This window comes from Nannospalax galili, unplaced genomic scaffold (assembly GCF_000622305.1).
Source record: "Nannospalax galili isolate Female #2095 unplaced genomic scaffold, S.galili_v1.0 scaffold645, whole genome shotgun sequence".
Lineage (NCBI taxonomy): Eukaryota > Metazoa > Chordata > Mammalia > Rodentia > Spalacidae > Nannospalax > Nannospalax galili.
Window position 1 is genome coordinate 1 of NW_008353556.1, and position 18,275 is coordinate 18,275.

The following is an 18,275-nucleotide window of genomic DNA, read 5'->3' on the forward strand; positions in this document are numbered from 1 at the left end:
GGTTTGTCTTCTAACCTTCACGATTTATTCATTCACCAAATGGCTGCTGGGACATAGAGCTCAACACGATGTTTGTCTGTGGCTGGACTCTGCTGTCTGTTAGAAGTGTCCCTCTAGTTTGGGGGATTCAGCCAAGGACATTCTCTTCTCCATCAGTCTCCTTGCAGCTTATATCGCAGTGGGAGTGAATGAAATTCAGCCTTTGCTCTGTAAACAGATACAACAACCTTTAAATCCCAAATCAGAGATAATCTAACAATTAACAAAACAAGTGTTCATCCTAATGGAATTGTGTTTAGGTAACGAGGAACCCATATCTCCTTCCATGTTCCCAGAGATCCGTTCAGTCAAAGGATATGTTTACAAAGCTAAAAGCTGAAAATATTCTTGCATTTTGTTCATGCAATTTACATATCTCTCTTTTGAGACAGGGTCTCCCTGTAGCCCCAGCTGTCCTGGAACTATGTAGACCAGGCTGGCCTTGAACTCACAGAGATCCGCCTTAGCTGAGGAGCAGCCTTTCTGAAAGCTCCTTTGTAATGGCTGTTTCTAAGGAAACAGTTCCTCTGTCCCTGAGAAGAATGGTTCCTGAGGCAGGCCTCCTCCCTGGAGCTGATCAAACATCACAGGGTAGCCTTGGGAGCAGTGTTACACTTCGCAACAAAGCCTGCTGGAGGTGTGAGTCCATTTTCATAATCTAGGGCGAATGTGACCGAGATGCTATTAATGAAGCCAGGACTCCTGGGGGGAGGGTGTGAGCTGAGGGTAACCAAGCTGCCCTTCTGGGTATGTGTCTCCAATTAACTGAAAATGCTTGAATAAATCAATGAATGCTTGCAAAACTCAATGAGCTTGCACATGGGTTTATTGAATCACTTGCTATTTTTCAACTAAAATTGTGGTTGCACTCTACATACAGAGTGGACTGAAGGTTTTGATTAGATTGGCAAAATTTGAAAAATTAATCCTCTGACTTAAAAACAGAGTAGGTGACGGTGCACCTGGCAGATAGACTTTGTGTCCGAGTGCTGTGGCTTTGAGTCAAAGCTTCACAGTGAGGGACTGGCATGCATACAGCTTGGGACCACGTTTTGAATAACTACCCTCAACTGTCTTATATATGAGAGATCGTTTTAATACTATCTTTCAGAAGGGAAGCAAATTTTATATAAAATAAAATGTTTATGTTGAAGGTGATTTCCCAAACATTATCCTGGGTGTCCTATATATAGAACCACAGGGGGAATGCCCTAACCTTCATTCCAAGTATACTTAGTTAAGACAGAATGAACACACACACCACATACACACACCACATACATCAGACAAACATACCACATACATCACACATACATACTACATATACCCCACATACACACACAGCACATACCCCCCCACACACCACACACACAAACATATACCCATATCCACACCCACACCATACATACACACGACACACACACATACCACATACACATACACCCTCATATCACATATACCACACACATACACATACACCACACACACATACACCATGTACACACACAGCACGTATACACACACCACATACATACACCACACATACACACACACTACATACACCCCACATACACACACACACACACACACACACACACAATACACTGAGTGTTGTATAGCTATATAGGACGTAATATAGGTATACACCTAAGTTTGTAAGTGAATTCTTTTAGTTAACTATGTGAATCTATACCACACCACACACACAAACATATACCCATACCCACACCCACACCATACATACACACGACACACATACCACATACACATACACCCTCATATCACATATACCACACACATACACATACACCACACACACATACACCATGTACACACACAGCACGTATACACACACCACATACATACACCACACATACACACATACTACATACACCCCACATACACACACACACACACACACACTACACTGAGTGTTGTATAGCTATATAGGACCTAATATAGGTATACACCTAAGTTTGTAAGTGAACTCTTTTAGTTAACTATGTGAATCTATAAATATACATTACCCTATGCTAATATGTAAATATTTCAGCTCCTTTGAGATTGACAAATCAGGGAAAGTCAATGCTAGGACTTTAATCTCCATTTTTAAAGCTCAGAATACCTGGATTAGTCAAAGGAAGGAGATGTCTCCTTTGAGCTTCTCATTCAGGGGAGAGGAAACAGCTGAGTGGCTCCTGCCTGGGTTCCACCTCCTGCCAGTTTCTGGATACAGATGTGCTATGGAGAGATGAAATCCAAACGGTGACCTGTGAAACACAGAAGACGGTTGGGTCTGAGAGCTGGAATTTCTATGTGTGGTATATGTGTGCATGTGGTGTGTGTATGTGTGGTGTATGTGTGTGTAGATTCTAAACACTCAACCCACCGTTGTAAAACCTGAAACAATGATACTGCAAGAAATGGTGGCTCAGTCAGTCAGACAGTATGTGGACTGGCTACTCACAAGTCACGAGAACTGAGAAGAGCCGTGAATGACTTTTAGGTTTTGAAACATTTGGAATCCTGTTGAGTCCATATACAGACTACAAACACATTGCGTAAGGAACTTGGAGATGCCATACTTTCAAGTGCTCAGCAGGAGATCAAAGCTTGTGTCTCAGGGGTCTCTGGCTGTTGGTTCCTTGCATTCCCCACACTGACTTGACACACCCTTTGCTGAAAGAATAATAAATGATAAAAATGTTACTTTGTTTATTCAAAATAACAAAAATGTTCATTGGAATGGACAGTGGATAGATAAGGATCTACTTAATGGATAATGGGTAAGAATGCTCAACTTAAGGCAGCTCAGGTATCTCAAATACTGGGTCAAAATGCAAAGCAATTATGTAGACTCGGGAAAACTCACTCTAAGTGTTTAGCCTGCATTTGTAGCTATAAAAAGATGACACGGGGGTCTATGACAATATATGGTGTGTTTCAGAGTGCATTTTTCAATGTCTTGTTTCTACATGGATTTTTTTTTTTTATTTGTATTTTGAGACAGGGTCTCCTGTAGCCCCAACTGACCTGGAACTTGAATGCAGACCAGGCTAGCCTCAATCTTACGGAGATCCCCCTGTCTCTTCCTCCTGAGTGCTGGGATTGACATGTGCCATCATACCCAGCTACACACTGATTTTTTTTCAAGTAGCTACCTCAACTGAGAGAAAAGGAACACAATATTTCTGTACTTCCTCAATATGCTGTTCTTAAAAATCAATATTTGTCAGACAATCAACACACCTTATATTTTACTTATGCCACATTTGTTGTGCTTCCACTTTTAAGTCAAGGTACCACATTCACACAAAATAACTGATTCAATTTTGCTTTCCTGTCTCCGATGACAGCACAACTAAGCACATGGATTAAAAGCTCAGTCTTTAGACTTAGGTAAAACGATTTAAAAATTGTCCCGTTTAAACCTTAATTTTTTCACTTAATAATAAAAGTATAAAGACTTCCACTTTAGGTGGAAGAAATCAGTCAATAGACCTGAGCACTTAAGCCATTTTAGACTGCTTCCCTCATAGTTCTCATGACCACGACCCTGGTCCACAAGTGCCTCCTCCCTGACAGTTCTCATGACCATGACCCTGGTCCACAAGTGCCTCCTCCCTGACAGTTCTCATGACCACGACCCTGGTCCACAAGTGCCTCCTCCCTCACAGTTCTCATGACCATGACCCTGGTCTGCAAGTGCTAATAGCACACTGTATCACTGTAAAATAAAAACAGAATCCTTGTATCATACCTTCAATGACCCAGTGAGAAGACATGCTCACATGCAAATAAATACCCAGTCATTGCACAGGCCAAAAGTTCTGCTTCAAAATGCATGTGAGAAAGCTCCTTACGTGTTTACCTGAGAAGTTTGCTGTATCCATCATGTGCTAATATCCATTCGAGTGAATTTTGTTCGCACACCCTCCCCCCAATACCTAAGGAACAGTGACTTGCGTGTAATCAGTGGTTAAAAAGGTGTGTTGACTGCACGCTGGATATTGGATTGGCCCCATTTTTAGGAAATTAGTTCAGAAGCTGTGTACTGCTGTACATCAATGTGACCACATTTGACTGTAAATAATTCAAACTGAGGAACTAGTCTGCATTGTACTCCATAGAAATGAAATCTGGGGCTGGAGAGATGGCTCAGCAGTTAAGAGCCCTGGCTGCTCTTGCAGAGGACCTGGGTTTGGATTCTAGCACCCACATGATGACTAACAACCATTGGTAACTCCAGTTCCAGGGGACCCAGTGCCCTCTTTCTGACCTCCAAGGGCACTGCATGACACAGCTGCACTTACATACATGCAGACAATACACTCATATATATATATAAAAATAAATTTTATGAAGTAATTATGAAACTGAACAAAATGGACAGAACAACGATTTCAGCACTCTGCACATTGACCCAAGGCATGTAGCGATCAGAGATACATCGATACTCTGACAACTGTTGCATTTTAGGTGAGTGCAGTAGTGTGAATATATATATAAAATAAAACATTTTAAGAGCTAAAGAATGTGGGTACCTAAAGGCCTCACCAAAGAAGAGATGAAGTCTAGCTTATAAAATACAGGAGGAGTTTCCAAATATAAACATGCAATTTGTAGACTTACGAATAAAACAGAAAGTTTAAATGCAGCCTTTTTACGGGTCAAAGGCATCACTTCCTCTCTGGTCTGTTTCTCTTCCTCTCACTGTGATGCCCTTCTGCAAACACATAGGAGAACAGGGAAAAGAGAGGAGAAACAACTGTGATCACTCACTGATGAGATTCAGGATCGTTGACTCACGACAGAGTAGCAATGGAGTACTTCCTTCTTCAAGTAGAGGGAAAAAGAGCAAAGCAAATGCCTTAGCTTTCTGCGTTTATGCTGTGGAAGTTGCGGCTTATTCCGGGAAGGATTAAGTGAGCGTTTGGAGACAGTTTGCCTTCCTTGACTTAGAAAGAGTGGAGGAGGAGGAAGAGGAAAAGCCAGGCCGTTCTCTCATGCCTTGCTCACCCTCACTCCCCCTCTCTCGGCAGGTTGGCATGCTCTCTGCCGTCCCTCACCTCGTCATGACCATCATTGTACCAATTGGAGGGCAAATTGCAGATTTCCTAAGAAGCAAGCAAATTCTTTCCACTACTACAGTGAGAAAGATCATGAATTGCGGTGGTAAGTACGTGCCGGGTGGCAGGCACCTGTGCCTCTTCACCGTGGGAGCGAACATCCTCGTGTTCCTCCCTGTCGCACTAGGCCATTTCAGTTTGATGTGCACCTCTAGGGCACAGGTCAGTTTTCACTTTGTAACTTTTCACAACGCTCACCAAAAAGCACTGTCTGTTAAAGCCATCTGGATTTAATGTAACTAAACTTCTTACCATTGAATCTTTGGTTAATTTGGACTTTAAAAATACACCATGTGGGGCTGGGGAGGTGGCTTAGAAGTTAAGAGCACTGGCTGCTCTTGCAGAGGACCCTGGTTCGGCTTCCAGCATCTTCGTGGTGACTTGCAACCATCTTAATCTCCAGTTCTAGGGGATCCAACACCGTTCTCTGGCCTCCAGGGCACATGGTTCACAAACATACATGTGAGGTAGACAGTTACATACATCAAATAAAAATAGACTTAAGAAACACAGGAGGAATGATCCAGTAATGTCTGGCCTAGCATTTTAGGACCATGGTTCCTTCCGAATAGGGCTCCCCAGGGCAGAATGTCTAGATCAGCAGGAGTGGGAAGGAGTAACCGTTCGGGTTCCTTGGTGAAAGTGGCAGAGATTTCTGTACGTGCATGTGCTTGCTTTCCCAGGTTTTGGCATGGAGGCCACACTGCTGCTGGTTGTGGGCTATTCTCATACCAGAGGGGTGGCCATCTCCTTCCTGGTGCTAGCTGTGGGATTCAGCGGATTTGCTATATCTGGTAAGAAGCAATTTCTGTCTTCCTGAGTGCTAGTCCTTAATCTTTCTGGTGATCGTCTATGTAAATATGCATGATGTATATGGTAATCAGAGTAGCCATTACATTTAGAAAACATTCAGAGTTCCTACCATTTCTTTCCCTTCTAACAGCTTCTTTCTTGTTCTTGATCACTTTGTTAGGCAATCATGGATGGAATGATGCTCAGTGGCAAAAGAAACAGTTCCACATTTCACTCCTTGGTACCCCTTGAACAGAGTTACCAGACAGTCACCTCTAAGCACAGGGCGTGCACCCTGTGTCTTCTGGGGAGGTGTGCCATGGTGTTCTGTGGCAGGTAACTGCTTCCTAACGGTTTCTGATTCCTTGAGTCTGTGTGTCTTTCAGGCTTCAACGTGAACCACTTGGACATAGCTCCGAGGTACGCAAGCATCTTGATGGGCATTTCGAATGGTGTCGGCACGCTGTCAGGAATGGTCTGTCCCATCATTGTTGGTGCGATGACAAAAAATAAGGTAGGAGGGAGAGGGAGATTTGGCTGCAGAAGGTTCTCTCTTGGGGTCGGGAAGGAGGTTCCGTGTGTCCTTGGTGCACTCCCTTCAGTTCAGTTTCCAGGAATAGAAATGAACCTCAGAGGGGCAGATCTCTGTGCAGCTCCGAGAAGGTCCACCTCTGCCAGCAAGCAAGGGGTTTCTTGAGGTCTTTCCACATTCACGGATGGATGGATGGATGGATGGATGGATGGATGGATGGATGGATGGATGGATGGATGGATGGATGGATGGATGGATGGATGGATGGATGGATGGATGGATGGATGGATGGATGGATGGATGGATGGATGGATGGATGGATGGATGGGTGGATGGGTGGATGGACGGGTGGATGGACGGGTGGATGCACGGGTGGATGGACGGGTGGATGGGTGGATGGGTGGGTGGGTGTATGGATGGATGGATGGATGGATGGGTGGGGGGATGGATGGATGGATGTTTGGATGGACAGATGGATGGATGGGTGGATGGACGGGTGGATGGATGGGGGGATGATTGAGTGATTGATTTAGAAGTGCTGAGAATCAATGTTAGGATTTTGCACATAGCACCTATTTTTGAAACACCTCTAACAAAAACAGTCAGGAAAAACAATGCTTTACCATTTCCCAAGCTTCCTTTGTAAACCTGTGTTCAGAGTCGGATGGACAGATGGATGGATGGGTGGATGGACGGGTGGATGGATGGGTGGATGATTGAGTGATTGATTTAGAAGTGCTGAGAATCAATGTTAGGATTTTGCACATAGCACCTATTTTTGAAACACCTCTAACAAAAACAGTCAGGAAAAACAATGCTTTACCATTTCCCAAGCTTCCTTTGTAAACCTGTGTTCAGAGTCTTCCATAATTGTATGGGAGAGAATGTCAGTCTGATATCTGTCCTTACTTGTTCAGACGGCTTTAAAACTGTGGTTACATGGAAGGAACCCAGGGGAGGTGGCTGAGGTGGTTCATGTGTCTAACTGTAGGCCTGAGGAGGAAGAGTCAGGTGGATCCTCAGGTCAAGACCGGCCTCAGTTACATAGCGAGGGGCTTGCCCCCCAAACACGAAGAAGATTAATAATAAATAAATGGAAATTAAAGAGAATAGTAGTATTATTAAACACAGTAGGCTACAGGCACCTTTAAAGTTTCATTCTTAAATTACTAACTTAAAATATCAAATGACAGAACCGTTCCAGGGGCTTGCTTGATCTAGGCCAAGCCCGTGCTTCGTGCCGGGCGTCAGGCCGAAGCGCTCACAGGTGCTGGGTTCCAGTCCTGGGCGCTCAGCTCACCCGCTGCTCTCTCCACAGTCCCGGGAGGAGTGGCAGTACGTCTTCCTCATCGCCGCCCTGGTCCACTACGGCGGAGTGATCTTTTATGCAATATTTGCCTCAGGAGAGAAACAACCTTGGGCGGACCCCGAGGAGACCAGCGAAGAAAAATGTGGCTTCATTCACGAAGATGAGCTGGAGGGAGAAACGGGGGACATCACCCAGAACTACATCCACTACGGCAGCACCAAGTCCTACGGGTCCACCACGCAGGAGAACGGCGGGTGGTCCAGCGGCTGGGAGGGAAAAGCCGAGTTCGTACAGGAGGGCGCACGGGACACCTACACCCACAAGGACCGAGACGATTATTCCTAACGAAGCTAATGGCTGGGTTTATTTTTAGTGTTCGTGATTAAATTCATTGTGATCGCACAAAAAATTTAAAATGTGATGTAAACATGTAAACATATCAACCAAGCAAATCTCGCTGTTAAAAAAAAACACAAAAAACTGAAATCAAAACCAATCATGAGATGACCATCCAGTGCAATCTGTGGAAGTTGTCCAGTTCCATCATCTCCATTCAGGTGGTTTTTCCTTGCATTTGTGACTTAAAGGTTCGTTTAGAGATAAGTAGGTATTCACTGGATTCATTGAAATGAAGGCCATCACCATTTCAGAAAGCACAACTCAAACAGTTGGCATGAGTCATCCCACCGAACTTAGGAAGGTAAAGCTGCTGATCATGCAAACCGTGCTTACACATTCCTTACACCATATCGCAAGATATCACGGGGGATTCCTGGTTAGAGACAAGGGAGATGGAAAAGCTGACCGAGTCACGTGTTGACCATGATTATTAAGCATAAATCATGGAGTGGCAATATCTCTTAATCGAAGAAATATATTGTATGCTAACACCTAGCAAACTGTACTGAATAATCATTAGGACTGCAAGTGTGCAATATTTTGTGATCCTCCGGAAGAATATCTTGCTGTGTTTCTGTGAAGTGCTTGGGCACAAATACTTATTTTTCTGAAAGAGAGCTTGTAAAGGGAGGGTCTGGTTTATGTTCTTCCATTCATTACCTAACAGTATAAAACACCGAACATTTCAACAAAATTCAACTTTTCGTGTAACATATCACATAACTTTTTTTGCAAAAAATATAAAAAAGAAATATACTCAATGTATTTTTTATTACAACTTTGTACTGGTTGTAACTTACACTAGGAAAAAATGATATAGATATATATATATACCATAAAGAATCTAATAAAAATTTACTATGAAGATATAGCCCTTAAAATGCAATATCAACAACAAAAGAAATAGAAAATGATTTAGATATCCTTCTTCCATAATAAAGACTATATGAATCTTGTGCCACAGAGCTATATGTACTATGAAAAGATAAATTTAATAGAGATACTATAAGTAGACAATTTTATTATCTAATGTCCCATTTAAGAGACATGTGTCTTAAGTATATAGAACAAAACTATATTAAAAATTCTATATCTCTGTATATCTTATACATACCCACACACAAACATAACAATTTTCACACAGAACCAAAATAGCAATACACCTAATGTTGGGTTAAGGGACTGCAATTTCTACTTTCATAGAGTCATCAACTTTTAGGTGGGAAAAGGGCATTTTGCTTGTCATTGCTTAATACATCTCAACGGGAACCGCCCAAGCAATAAGAGCATAAACGTCCTGTTTCTGTGTCATTTCTGTGTCGCTTATGGTAGCTATTTGGGTGGTGGGAACGGTTTTCTTTTTAAGCAGCTAACAACAGAACTCTGTAGAATGTTCCTTGGTGATACTGCATTTCCCAGTTCGGCGCAGAATTCCACTGGTGTATTTAATACGCTGTTCTTGGTATTTGATCTGTTCGGTGTCCTGTGCTCGTGAACGGAGACCCCTGCTACTGCAAATATAAACATGAAGTTTGTTTCTGAAATGCAAACCACTCCTGACCTTAAGAAAATAAAACTCCTCCCAGCTTTGTGTCTCAAAGTGACATCCTGTGATCCTAACTCCTGCCGTGCTCAGTGGAAAGATGTGGACTGCCATCTTGTTGCAGCGAAAAAGAGTGACAATAAGATGTTCTAATTACCCTTCTGTGAAATCAGTGCATTAACTTCGCTTTGATTCTTTTTGCAGATTTAACATGAACTTGGCTTGAGGATGCTCCAATGAGGCTAAATATAGGATGCCAGGAATAGCCTCCTTAGCACCTTGAGAGTTCATGGAAGGACACGGCCTTTGTTAGGTGGGGAGACCTGGTTCTGTAGACACATTTAAACTAAAAAACAAGTCTCCGAATCAGACTCCACTCATCAATGACTATGTGTCATAACTGCTGTTAAATTTAAAGCAAAGTTTGGAAACAAACTTGAACTTGTCAGCTTACCACTGCCACCATACTGTCATTGCCCCCGTAGCCTGGGTGAGGAAATGCCAGTCACTTCCATGATGGTCATTCTATGGTGAGTTATGCAACTGTATAGTCGCCTCTGAAGCAGGTACTCACTTATTCCCCATTTAGAAGTGAAAAAAAGCAGTTCGGAAAGTTTAGCTTTGCCCAAGTCAAATAGAGCAGTGTTGTTAAAATGTTAGTCAAACCAGTTAGCAGTGAACAAGGCAGCCAGCAGAATGTCCTCACCGCTAGTGAAGGTGATCAAATCTCAGAGCCTTCACTGGCAGAAGGATGAAGGAGAAGACTAATTGTGTGCTCTACATGATCTGTGTGCGGTTGCTGGAGAGGTGGCTCAGTGGTTAAGAGAGTTCCCTGCTCTTCCAGAGGACCAGGATTCCATGCCCAGCACCTGGGTTGGCTGCTTCACAACTGCCTGTAACTCCAGCTCCATCTAAGGAGTCTGACACTTTCTTCTGGCCTCTGAGGGCATCCACACGCACGTGACACACACATACACATAAATATACACAAATAAAATTTAAGTTAAATAATCATAATCTTTGGCTCCTGACACCACTGTTGACACTCCTTACTTAACAAACAAGGACACTGGAGATCTAGAAGGGTATCAGACTTGGTGAAGGCAGCAGAGATATTGGTATAAGCTTAAAGTTTTGAAATGAATTATGATTAGTTGTTCCTTTCTTTTAGCTGTGTTTTCATTACATGAATTGTTTAGATAAGTGTGTGTCATTTCAATTACGGTCATCACACCAGCTCTGAAGGCAGGGCATTTGTGGGAGTTGCAGGTGAGGGACACAGCTTTCTTTCACCCTCTGCATAAGGAATCAGCAATGATTCCTTGACCCAGCCTAGTTTGGGTGTGGTTGCTATGATAAAACCCTGATCAAGACCCAACTTTGGGAGGAAAGGGTTTATTTCAGCTTATACCTTACAGCCCAACATTGAGGGAAGCCTGGGAGGAAACTCAAGAAGGAACCTGGAGGCAGGAACTGAAGCAGAGACCATGGTGGAACCCTGCTTGCTGGCTCTGTCACAGACTCACAATCAGCCGTGTTTCTCATATAGCCCAGGCCCACCTGCCTAGGGATGGTGCTGCCCACAGTGTGCTGAACCTTCCCATGTCAGTTAATAACAGAGAATGTTCTCCACAGAAACATCCCAGGCCAGGCTGATCTAGGAAATTCCTCAACTGAGGCTCCCTCTTTGCAGGTGACTAGACTGTGTCAGGTGGAGAAGAAAACTAACCAAGACCCAGCAGAGGCTGACATGCCCTTGTGATCTCTCAGGCAGAGGTGATGATATCCTGACTGTAACAGTACATGCTTTTCCAATTCAAAGTGGAAGCTTCAGATCTTCTCTAGGGAAATCCTGCTGGTGGGGTCTCCCACTCAGACCCTGGCCCCATTCTTTTCCCTTTATCTCAGTCATGCAAAGTCACTCTTCTCTCTCCTCATTGGCCTTTTTCTTTCTGTGATTGGCTCGTATTGTGATGCACCTAGTATTTTGCATTGTACAATCAGCTTCCTATGCCTTACTTCATTTTGTTCTTGTATGTGGTTTCTAAAGCGAAAAAGGAACTTTTCACTGTTAGTATTTCTACTTTCCAGCTAAGCAAACTGCACCTATGAGGATACTTATCTTCATGGCGGATCTCCAAGCAAGGAGAGAGCTAGAATCCTGTAAGAAAGTATTCTCTTTTAACTTTGAAGTCACCTTTCCCCATCTGATTATAAGCACAATGCTGGGCCAGAAGTTTCATGAGATAAAAGTCATTGTTAGAACAAGTGATGGTGAGTCAGCTGTGCTGACTCATGCCTATAAATCCCAGTTCCAGGGAGCTTTTGACAGGTCCTACAAGTCAGAGGCCCTAGTTCTCTGAGCTAAGCCCACCTGAGCCAAGAACTAGGCTCCATCCGATTTAAGGAACCCTTCAACAGCAGGGAGGACAGATTCCCTCAAGTTGTCCTCTGACCCCACACATGTGCTGTGGTACATGTGCCAGCACACACCTGCACACACACACACACACACACACACACACACACATACACACACACAAAACAAGATTTGACTGTGCTGGATAGCTTTAGTGTCAACTTGACACACCTAGGTTGAGAGAGCCTCAACTGGGGAGTTTCCTCTATTGGACTGGCGTGTGGCCATGTCTGAGGGGCATCTTCTTGATGAGTGATGTGGGAGGGCCCAGCCCACTGTGGGTGGTGCCACCCCTGGGCAGGTGGGCCTGTGTTGTATAAGAAAGCAGGCTCAGCAGAGGCCAGGGGAGCAAGCCAGTAAGCAGGGATCCTCCATAGCCTGTGCTCCAGCTCCTGCCTCCAGGGTCCTGCCCTGAGTTCCTACCTTGGGCTCCCTGATGAACCTGGGAGATGTAAGATAAAATAAACCCTTTCCTCCCCAAGTTGGTACTGGTCAGAGTATTTTGTCACAGCAAATGAGGAACAAATTAAGACAGTGATTTATGTATGTTAGTATGTATTTAAAAAACCATTCTTTGTATACTATGGTAAAAAGACAAAAATGTGACTTGCAAATACACAGACAGAAATATTCATATTATATCTGTAGAGGAGGAAGGCAGAAAAAATGAGATTTCAAATTTGACATTTTATTGGACTGAGGTACACATATCAGTATTTGTTCTGAGAAAACACACACAGAGTCTAATTTTATCTTTCTTGACTTTTAAAACTTTATGTTCAAGATTGTCAAGCCAGATATGACCCTTTCCCCTAGAAAAAAGTCTCACTGTTCTTCCCCACTTTTCCCGGTTTACGTTTTGATCTCTCAGCTGCCAACACACAGTCCTGCTCTTCAAGGGCATTTGATGGTTTTCTGAATCTACAGAATTTATACAATCACTTAGGGGAAATGCTTTTACTTCATAAAGTCAAGGTAAAAGAAGAATGGTGGGCATTTCCAAAGAGGTTGGTGAATCCAGACGAAGCTCTTCAGCACAAACCTGCCAGCCCATGCAGGTGACGAGGCGGTGGAATCATGCCATGTCTGTGGACAGCTGTGCAAAGACTTGACAAGAAGCAGACGCCATGGTGAGACCGTGGACGACATCAAGCCAGGCGTGGTGGCACAGGCCTGTAAGCCCCAAACTCTGGAGGCAAAGGCAGATGGATCTCTGTGTGTTTGAGGCCAGCCTGGTCTGTTTAGCAAATTCCAAGCCAGTCCACAGAGTACAACCTTGTCTCAAAAACAAAAGCAAAGGATGATGAAGAGATGGATCCCAGGTTAAGACTCTAGATGTGCTTTCAGAAGACCAGAATTCAGTTCCCAGCACCCCCTTCATGTGGCTCAAAACTGCCTGTGATTTCCTCAGGGGATCCAATACCCTCTTCTGGTCTCCAAAGGCACTCGGGCACATGTACACACACACACACACACACACACACCCCACACACAATCTTTTAAAAAAAGATAAAACAAAAAAATTAATTAGCATGTCAATAATTTAGTCTAAAGACAGAGTGTGTCTAATTCCAGTTGCAATAAGAGTAACAAAAATATAAAATAAAGGAGCTGCTTGGACTTGAGGCTAACCCTGATGCTCACTCTAACCTAATCCAGTATAAGCCTTGTCGGGCTGCTGGGCCTCGACTCCCACATCTGTGCTACAAAGGAACTGGATGGCTGTAAAGGCTTCTGAAAATGTTTACAAAGTGGTTGTTAAAACAGTCTCATCTCTGGAATAGTCTGACCTTATTCTTTCTTATAAGCTAATGAGTCCCTCAAATCAACTGTTGCAGGTTTTCTCGGAAGGCCAGGGGATAGGAATCTGAGGCTTAGTTTCGATTTGCATTCCCATTACATAAAAAATAATAAGCACCGTTTTGATCACTATTAGGGTACATGGAAGTTCCTTTCATCCTTCTGGACTTTTTTGTGTGATTCTTGTTTCTAATTCTTCTGAGGAAATCTTATATTGTTACATAATGCTGCATCATAGACTCTCAGGCAATGGATTCCTCATTACACATCCCATAGTGAGGTGGAATACACTCATGACAAACCATGGGTGTCAGGTCTCATGACAAGCCACACAACTGTGATTAATTTTGTGGAATTACAGGGACCTATCAAGCTGACACAGAAAGGGAAGCATGACCAGGCGCCCCCATTTTACAGATGGATTGCTGAGGTCAGAAAGGGGAAGTGAATGTTTAAACAACCCAGTGAGCTACAGGCAGAGAGGAAACCCGAGTCTGTGTCTTAGGGTGTACATCATATCAGTATTTTAGAGATGATGAAATGCTGATTTTTATTCAGTACATCCATCAGCTTTTCAAATAATAAATATGGAGAATGTTCATAGGACCACCCCTCGTTTATTTCCTTGTGAAAACAGAAGCCAAGTTTCTCTTCCCAAAGGTTCACTTTCCCAAGTGTTGTCAGGGTTTGTACTTCTTGAACCATTTAGTTCTCTTCACCTTCTGACAGATTCTTCTGCATTTTGTAGCCAATCCACAAACTTTCATCTGGTCAAGAAAGGCACGTTTGCCTTTGGCACGTCTTTAGACCACTCCAACACTGCTTCTTCACTCAGAACACCGGCTCTATAAAAGAGGACCACAATCTTCCGGCAGGCTTTCATGAAGTGGATGTTGTTATAGCAGTATTCCTGAATCTTCTGGAGGAGGATCAGCTCAGACTGGCCTTGGGAGCAGAACACAGCCAGTAGGGGAGCGTATTGTTCCGCAAGGAGTTCTCCCTTCTTGCTCCAGTCAACAGCTTTCATGATGCAGGCAGGTCCACAGAAGCCCAGTCCCGGCTGTCTCAGGAAGGTCATTGCTTTTCATTTCTTCCTTGGGCATTCCTGGGACAGCCGCTCTTACAGTTCCTTCTGCAGTTCCTGGTGCCCAGTGACTGCTGGACTCCAAGAATGTCCGATAGCTCCTTCAGTCCCACGTCAGTGAAGTATTTAGCAAAATGATCCACACTCTGCCTATTCACTGGGGAGAGTTCGAGCAGCCTGTTGTCTAAGCTGGCTTTTCTCAAGGAAGAGGTAAGAGAATTGGCATCTTTTTCTGCCGTCCAGGCTTTGAAAAATTTGACAGCAGATGATGCTGCGATGCCTTCTTTGACTGAGCTGTCAGTGAAGAGATTAGTGAGATGATCTGGAAGGTGCCGTTGCCCATCAGGATCCCAGACAGCATTGCCAAGTTTGCCTGCTCGGTTTCAGAAAAGGCTTAAGGAAGAGGAGAAGCTTCTTCATTTCATCTTTAAATGCCTTTTCCAAATACTTGTATCTCCTGATGAGTTTATTGAAGACCTGAGCATAGTTTCGGATGGTTTCATGATCTTCATTTGCTGAGAACACACAGTGGTTGGTCACCTTGGTCTTGTCATCATCTACGCGTGTTCCTCCGGGACAAGCAGACTGCCAGCCACCAGGAGATCAAAGAGTGTCTGCACAGCAATGGGAATCTAATCTTGAGCCTGTAGAATCCAAAAATTTGGCTACAGCTTCAAGGTCATCACCAGCTTCATTAAGTCTTTGGACAAGTGTAACCCTGAAGACCGTGGGTTCGAATCTCTCTTTTTCTTCCCATTTCCGAGTTTTGAACTGCTGGCCTGTTAGCACTGGCTTCTGATGCTTATTCATAAAATTACTGTCCCAGGAGGGAGTGATAACACACGGGGCTGGCAGCTGTGATGGGTCCTGCAGTGCCGGTGGGGGCAGCGGCGGAGGCAGACAGTCTCACATGGCTTTCTTTATACAAAGACACCAAGGGCCAGAAGAAGGTGTCAGATCCTCTGGAGCTGAAGCTGGTGGTTGTGAGCTGCTGCGCGTGGGTGCTGTGAACCAAACTGATGTCCTCTGCAAGATCACTGTGCTCTCTTAACCGTGGAGCCACCGCTCCAACCCTCTTGTGTCTCTTCTTTAATATGAGTAATGACATTCTTGGCCAATACTGTCACACTTGGCTTAGTATAAGCATTCGTTTCCCAGCATTGTATCCAAGTGATGAAGCGACATGACCATTTGATCCCACCACTAACCCCACCTGGAGTATGACATGTGGAATGCAGGCCAAACGCAAACACAGATTCCGCAGACTGAGGAAGACATCACAGAGCCACTGAGCTGCCATCTGCTGACAAGAAGCTTGCCTGACAAGACATACTGCTGACTCCCTCAAGGATCAGATGGCAGAAGCCCCATATTAAAGGGTGACGACGACGCAATCTAGGAGACGAGGCATAAGACAAGTGTGGTCGGTGTGACCGGGATCCCAAATCACCGAGAGCCTGGCATCCTGCATTTGTCCACTTCCCAGCCTATGTGTAACATCCCTCAAAAATCCGGGGAAGCGATTCAGTTTAATACCAACTTGAGACCCTGCAGACAGAGTGGTTATTTGGAGGAAAGTATGTATTGAAGAATCAGCAACTATATATTAGCTCCCCAGTATGAGATAAGCAAAGTGCACGAAATTGAAAATTGTCCCGAAAATCAGATAAAATCACGGTCTTTCTGAGCCACTGCTCTGGGCTCAGATGAGGCCACTTGCGTGCTGGCCCTGAGCATGTCCACCTATGTCCACCTTCCCCTTGGAAGCTTCCTTGGGCTTCTGTGTCTATTAGCATCTCCGTCCAGGCCTCTGGTCTAGGTGCAGGAGAGCCAGCCCTCCCACAGGCCACTCCCTGTGGCACTGTTGAGTCACAGCAGAATCTCACGAGCATCTTCCATGATTTTCTGGGCTTTGCTGCCATCCCCAGCTCACGGTCTCTGCGTACGGCTTTTGGTCAGGGGATTACAAAGAGGCAGCTGACTTTGGAAAGAGGACGCCCATCCCTCTGGCCGAAGCTGCCTGGTTGCAGGCCGTGTGTTTAGCATGGAGTGCAAGCTCCTTTCAGCCTCTGGCCTCTTTGCACAGGGCTCACTTTGGACACAGGCACGGGGCGGTTTGGTCTAATCTTTCCTTTAGTTACTCACAGCACAGCTCAAGATGAAGTTCTTAGCAAAGGTATTTCAAAGAAAGCATCCAGTTATATAAGTACTTTCCAACTGGTCATTGTGGAAATAAAGCACTCAAAGGCTTATAGAGACTAAGTGTATTGCAAAAGAACCTTTGGTGTGTGTGTGTGGGGGGTAACAGAGACTCACTCTTCTTTACATTTTTCCCGAGACAGTCAAATCCCCATTATTTATATGGCACAGGCTTCTCGCTAGTTGGTGTGTGTGTGTGGGGGGGGTAACAGAGACTCACTCTTCTTTACATTTTTCCCGAGACAGTCAAATCCCCATTATTTATATGGCACAGGCTTCTCGCTAGTGTCGGCAAACAGTGCAAACTGAACAGCGTGTCTCCAGGGAAAGTTACCCCTTAGGCCTGCCCTTGGAAATCCCTTGCCAGACCACTTTAAAGACTCCATTTTTAGGCCTCCACCAGGCATCTATCTCTGTGTCAGGCTTTTGTTATTGTGAGGTCTGGGGCTAACTCCCTGCTTTGCTCTGTGTCCCTGGACAATGACTGCCTCTTCCTCTTGTAGGCAGCTTTTTTAGGAGAAAAAAGTCCCCCCAGCTCAGTGACCAGCTTTGAGAAAGCCTCATTGACAGAGAAACCATGCCCCCTTCCTCCAGGCACAGCCTGCTCCCCACTAGTTCACCAGCACTGACTGTGTGGGCAAACAAGGACAGGCATGCACATTGTGGAGGTTGTCAGATGCTAGGAGAAAGAGTTTTTTTTAAAGTAAATTTAAAAAGATAACTTCAGAATGGTGTGTTAGAGCTAAAATGAAGAGAATGATGATGTAATATGGATAGGTGGTGGGGTTCTTAGAGCAGGCTGACCACAAAGCTTGCTGAAGAGCAATCTTAAGCAGGCAAGAAGAACCCAGGGAGGGGAGGAGATCCTAGAAAAGGGAGGAGATCCTAGGGTGGGGAGGAGATCTCAGGGTGGGGAGGAGATCTCAGGGTGAGGAGGAGATCCTAGGGTGGAGAGGAGATCTCAGGGTGAGAAAGAGATCTCAGGGTGAGGAGGAGATCCTAGGGTGAGGAGGATCTCAGGGGGTGGAGG

At 44.5% G+C, this 18,275-nt stretch overlaps 1 protein-coding gene and 1 pseudogene across 1 annotated transcript; one reads left to right on the forward strand and one right to left on the reverse strand.

Moving 5' to 3' along the window:
* Positions 1 to 5,081: 5,081 nt before the first annotated feature.
* Positions 5,082 to 9,819, forward strand: Slc17a6 (solute carrier family 17 member 6; the record flags this gene model as incomplete). The annotated part of the gene is given in 4 exon segments (XM_008850703.1): positions 5,082 to 5,214; positions 5,852 to 5,962; positions 6,347 to 6,474; positions 7,811 to 9,819. Coding segments are annotated over 4 exon segments (708 nt in total), but the record flags the coding sequence as incomplete, so codon positions are not given.
* Positions 9,820 to 14,677: 4,858 nt separating this feature from the next.
* Positions 14,678 to 15,856, reverse strand: LOC103748156 (annotated as a pseudogene).
* Between the last annotated feature and the right edge of the window lie 2,419 nt (positions 15,857 to 18,275).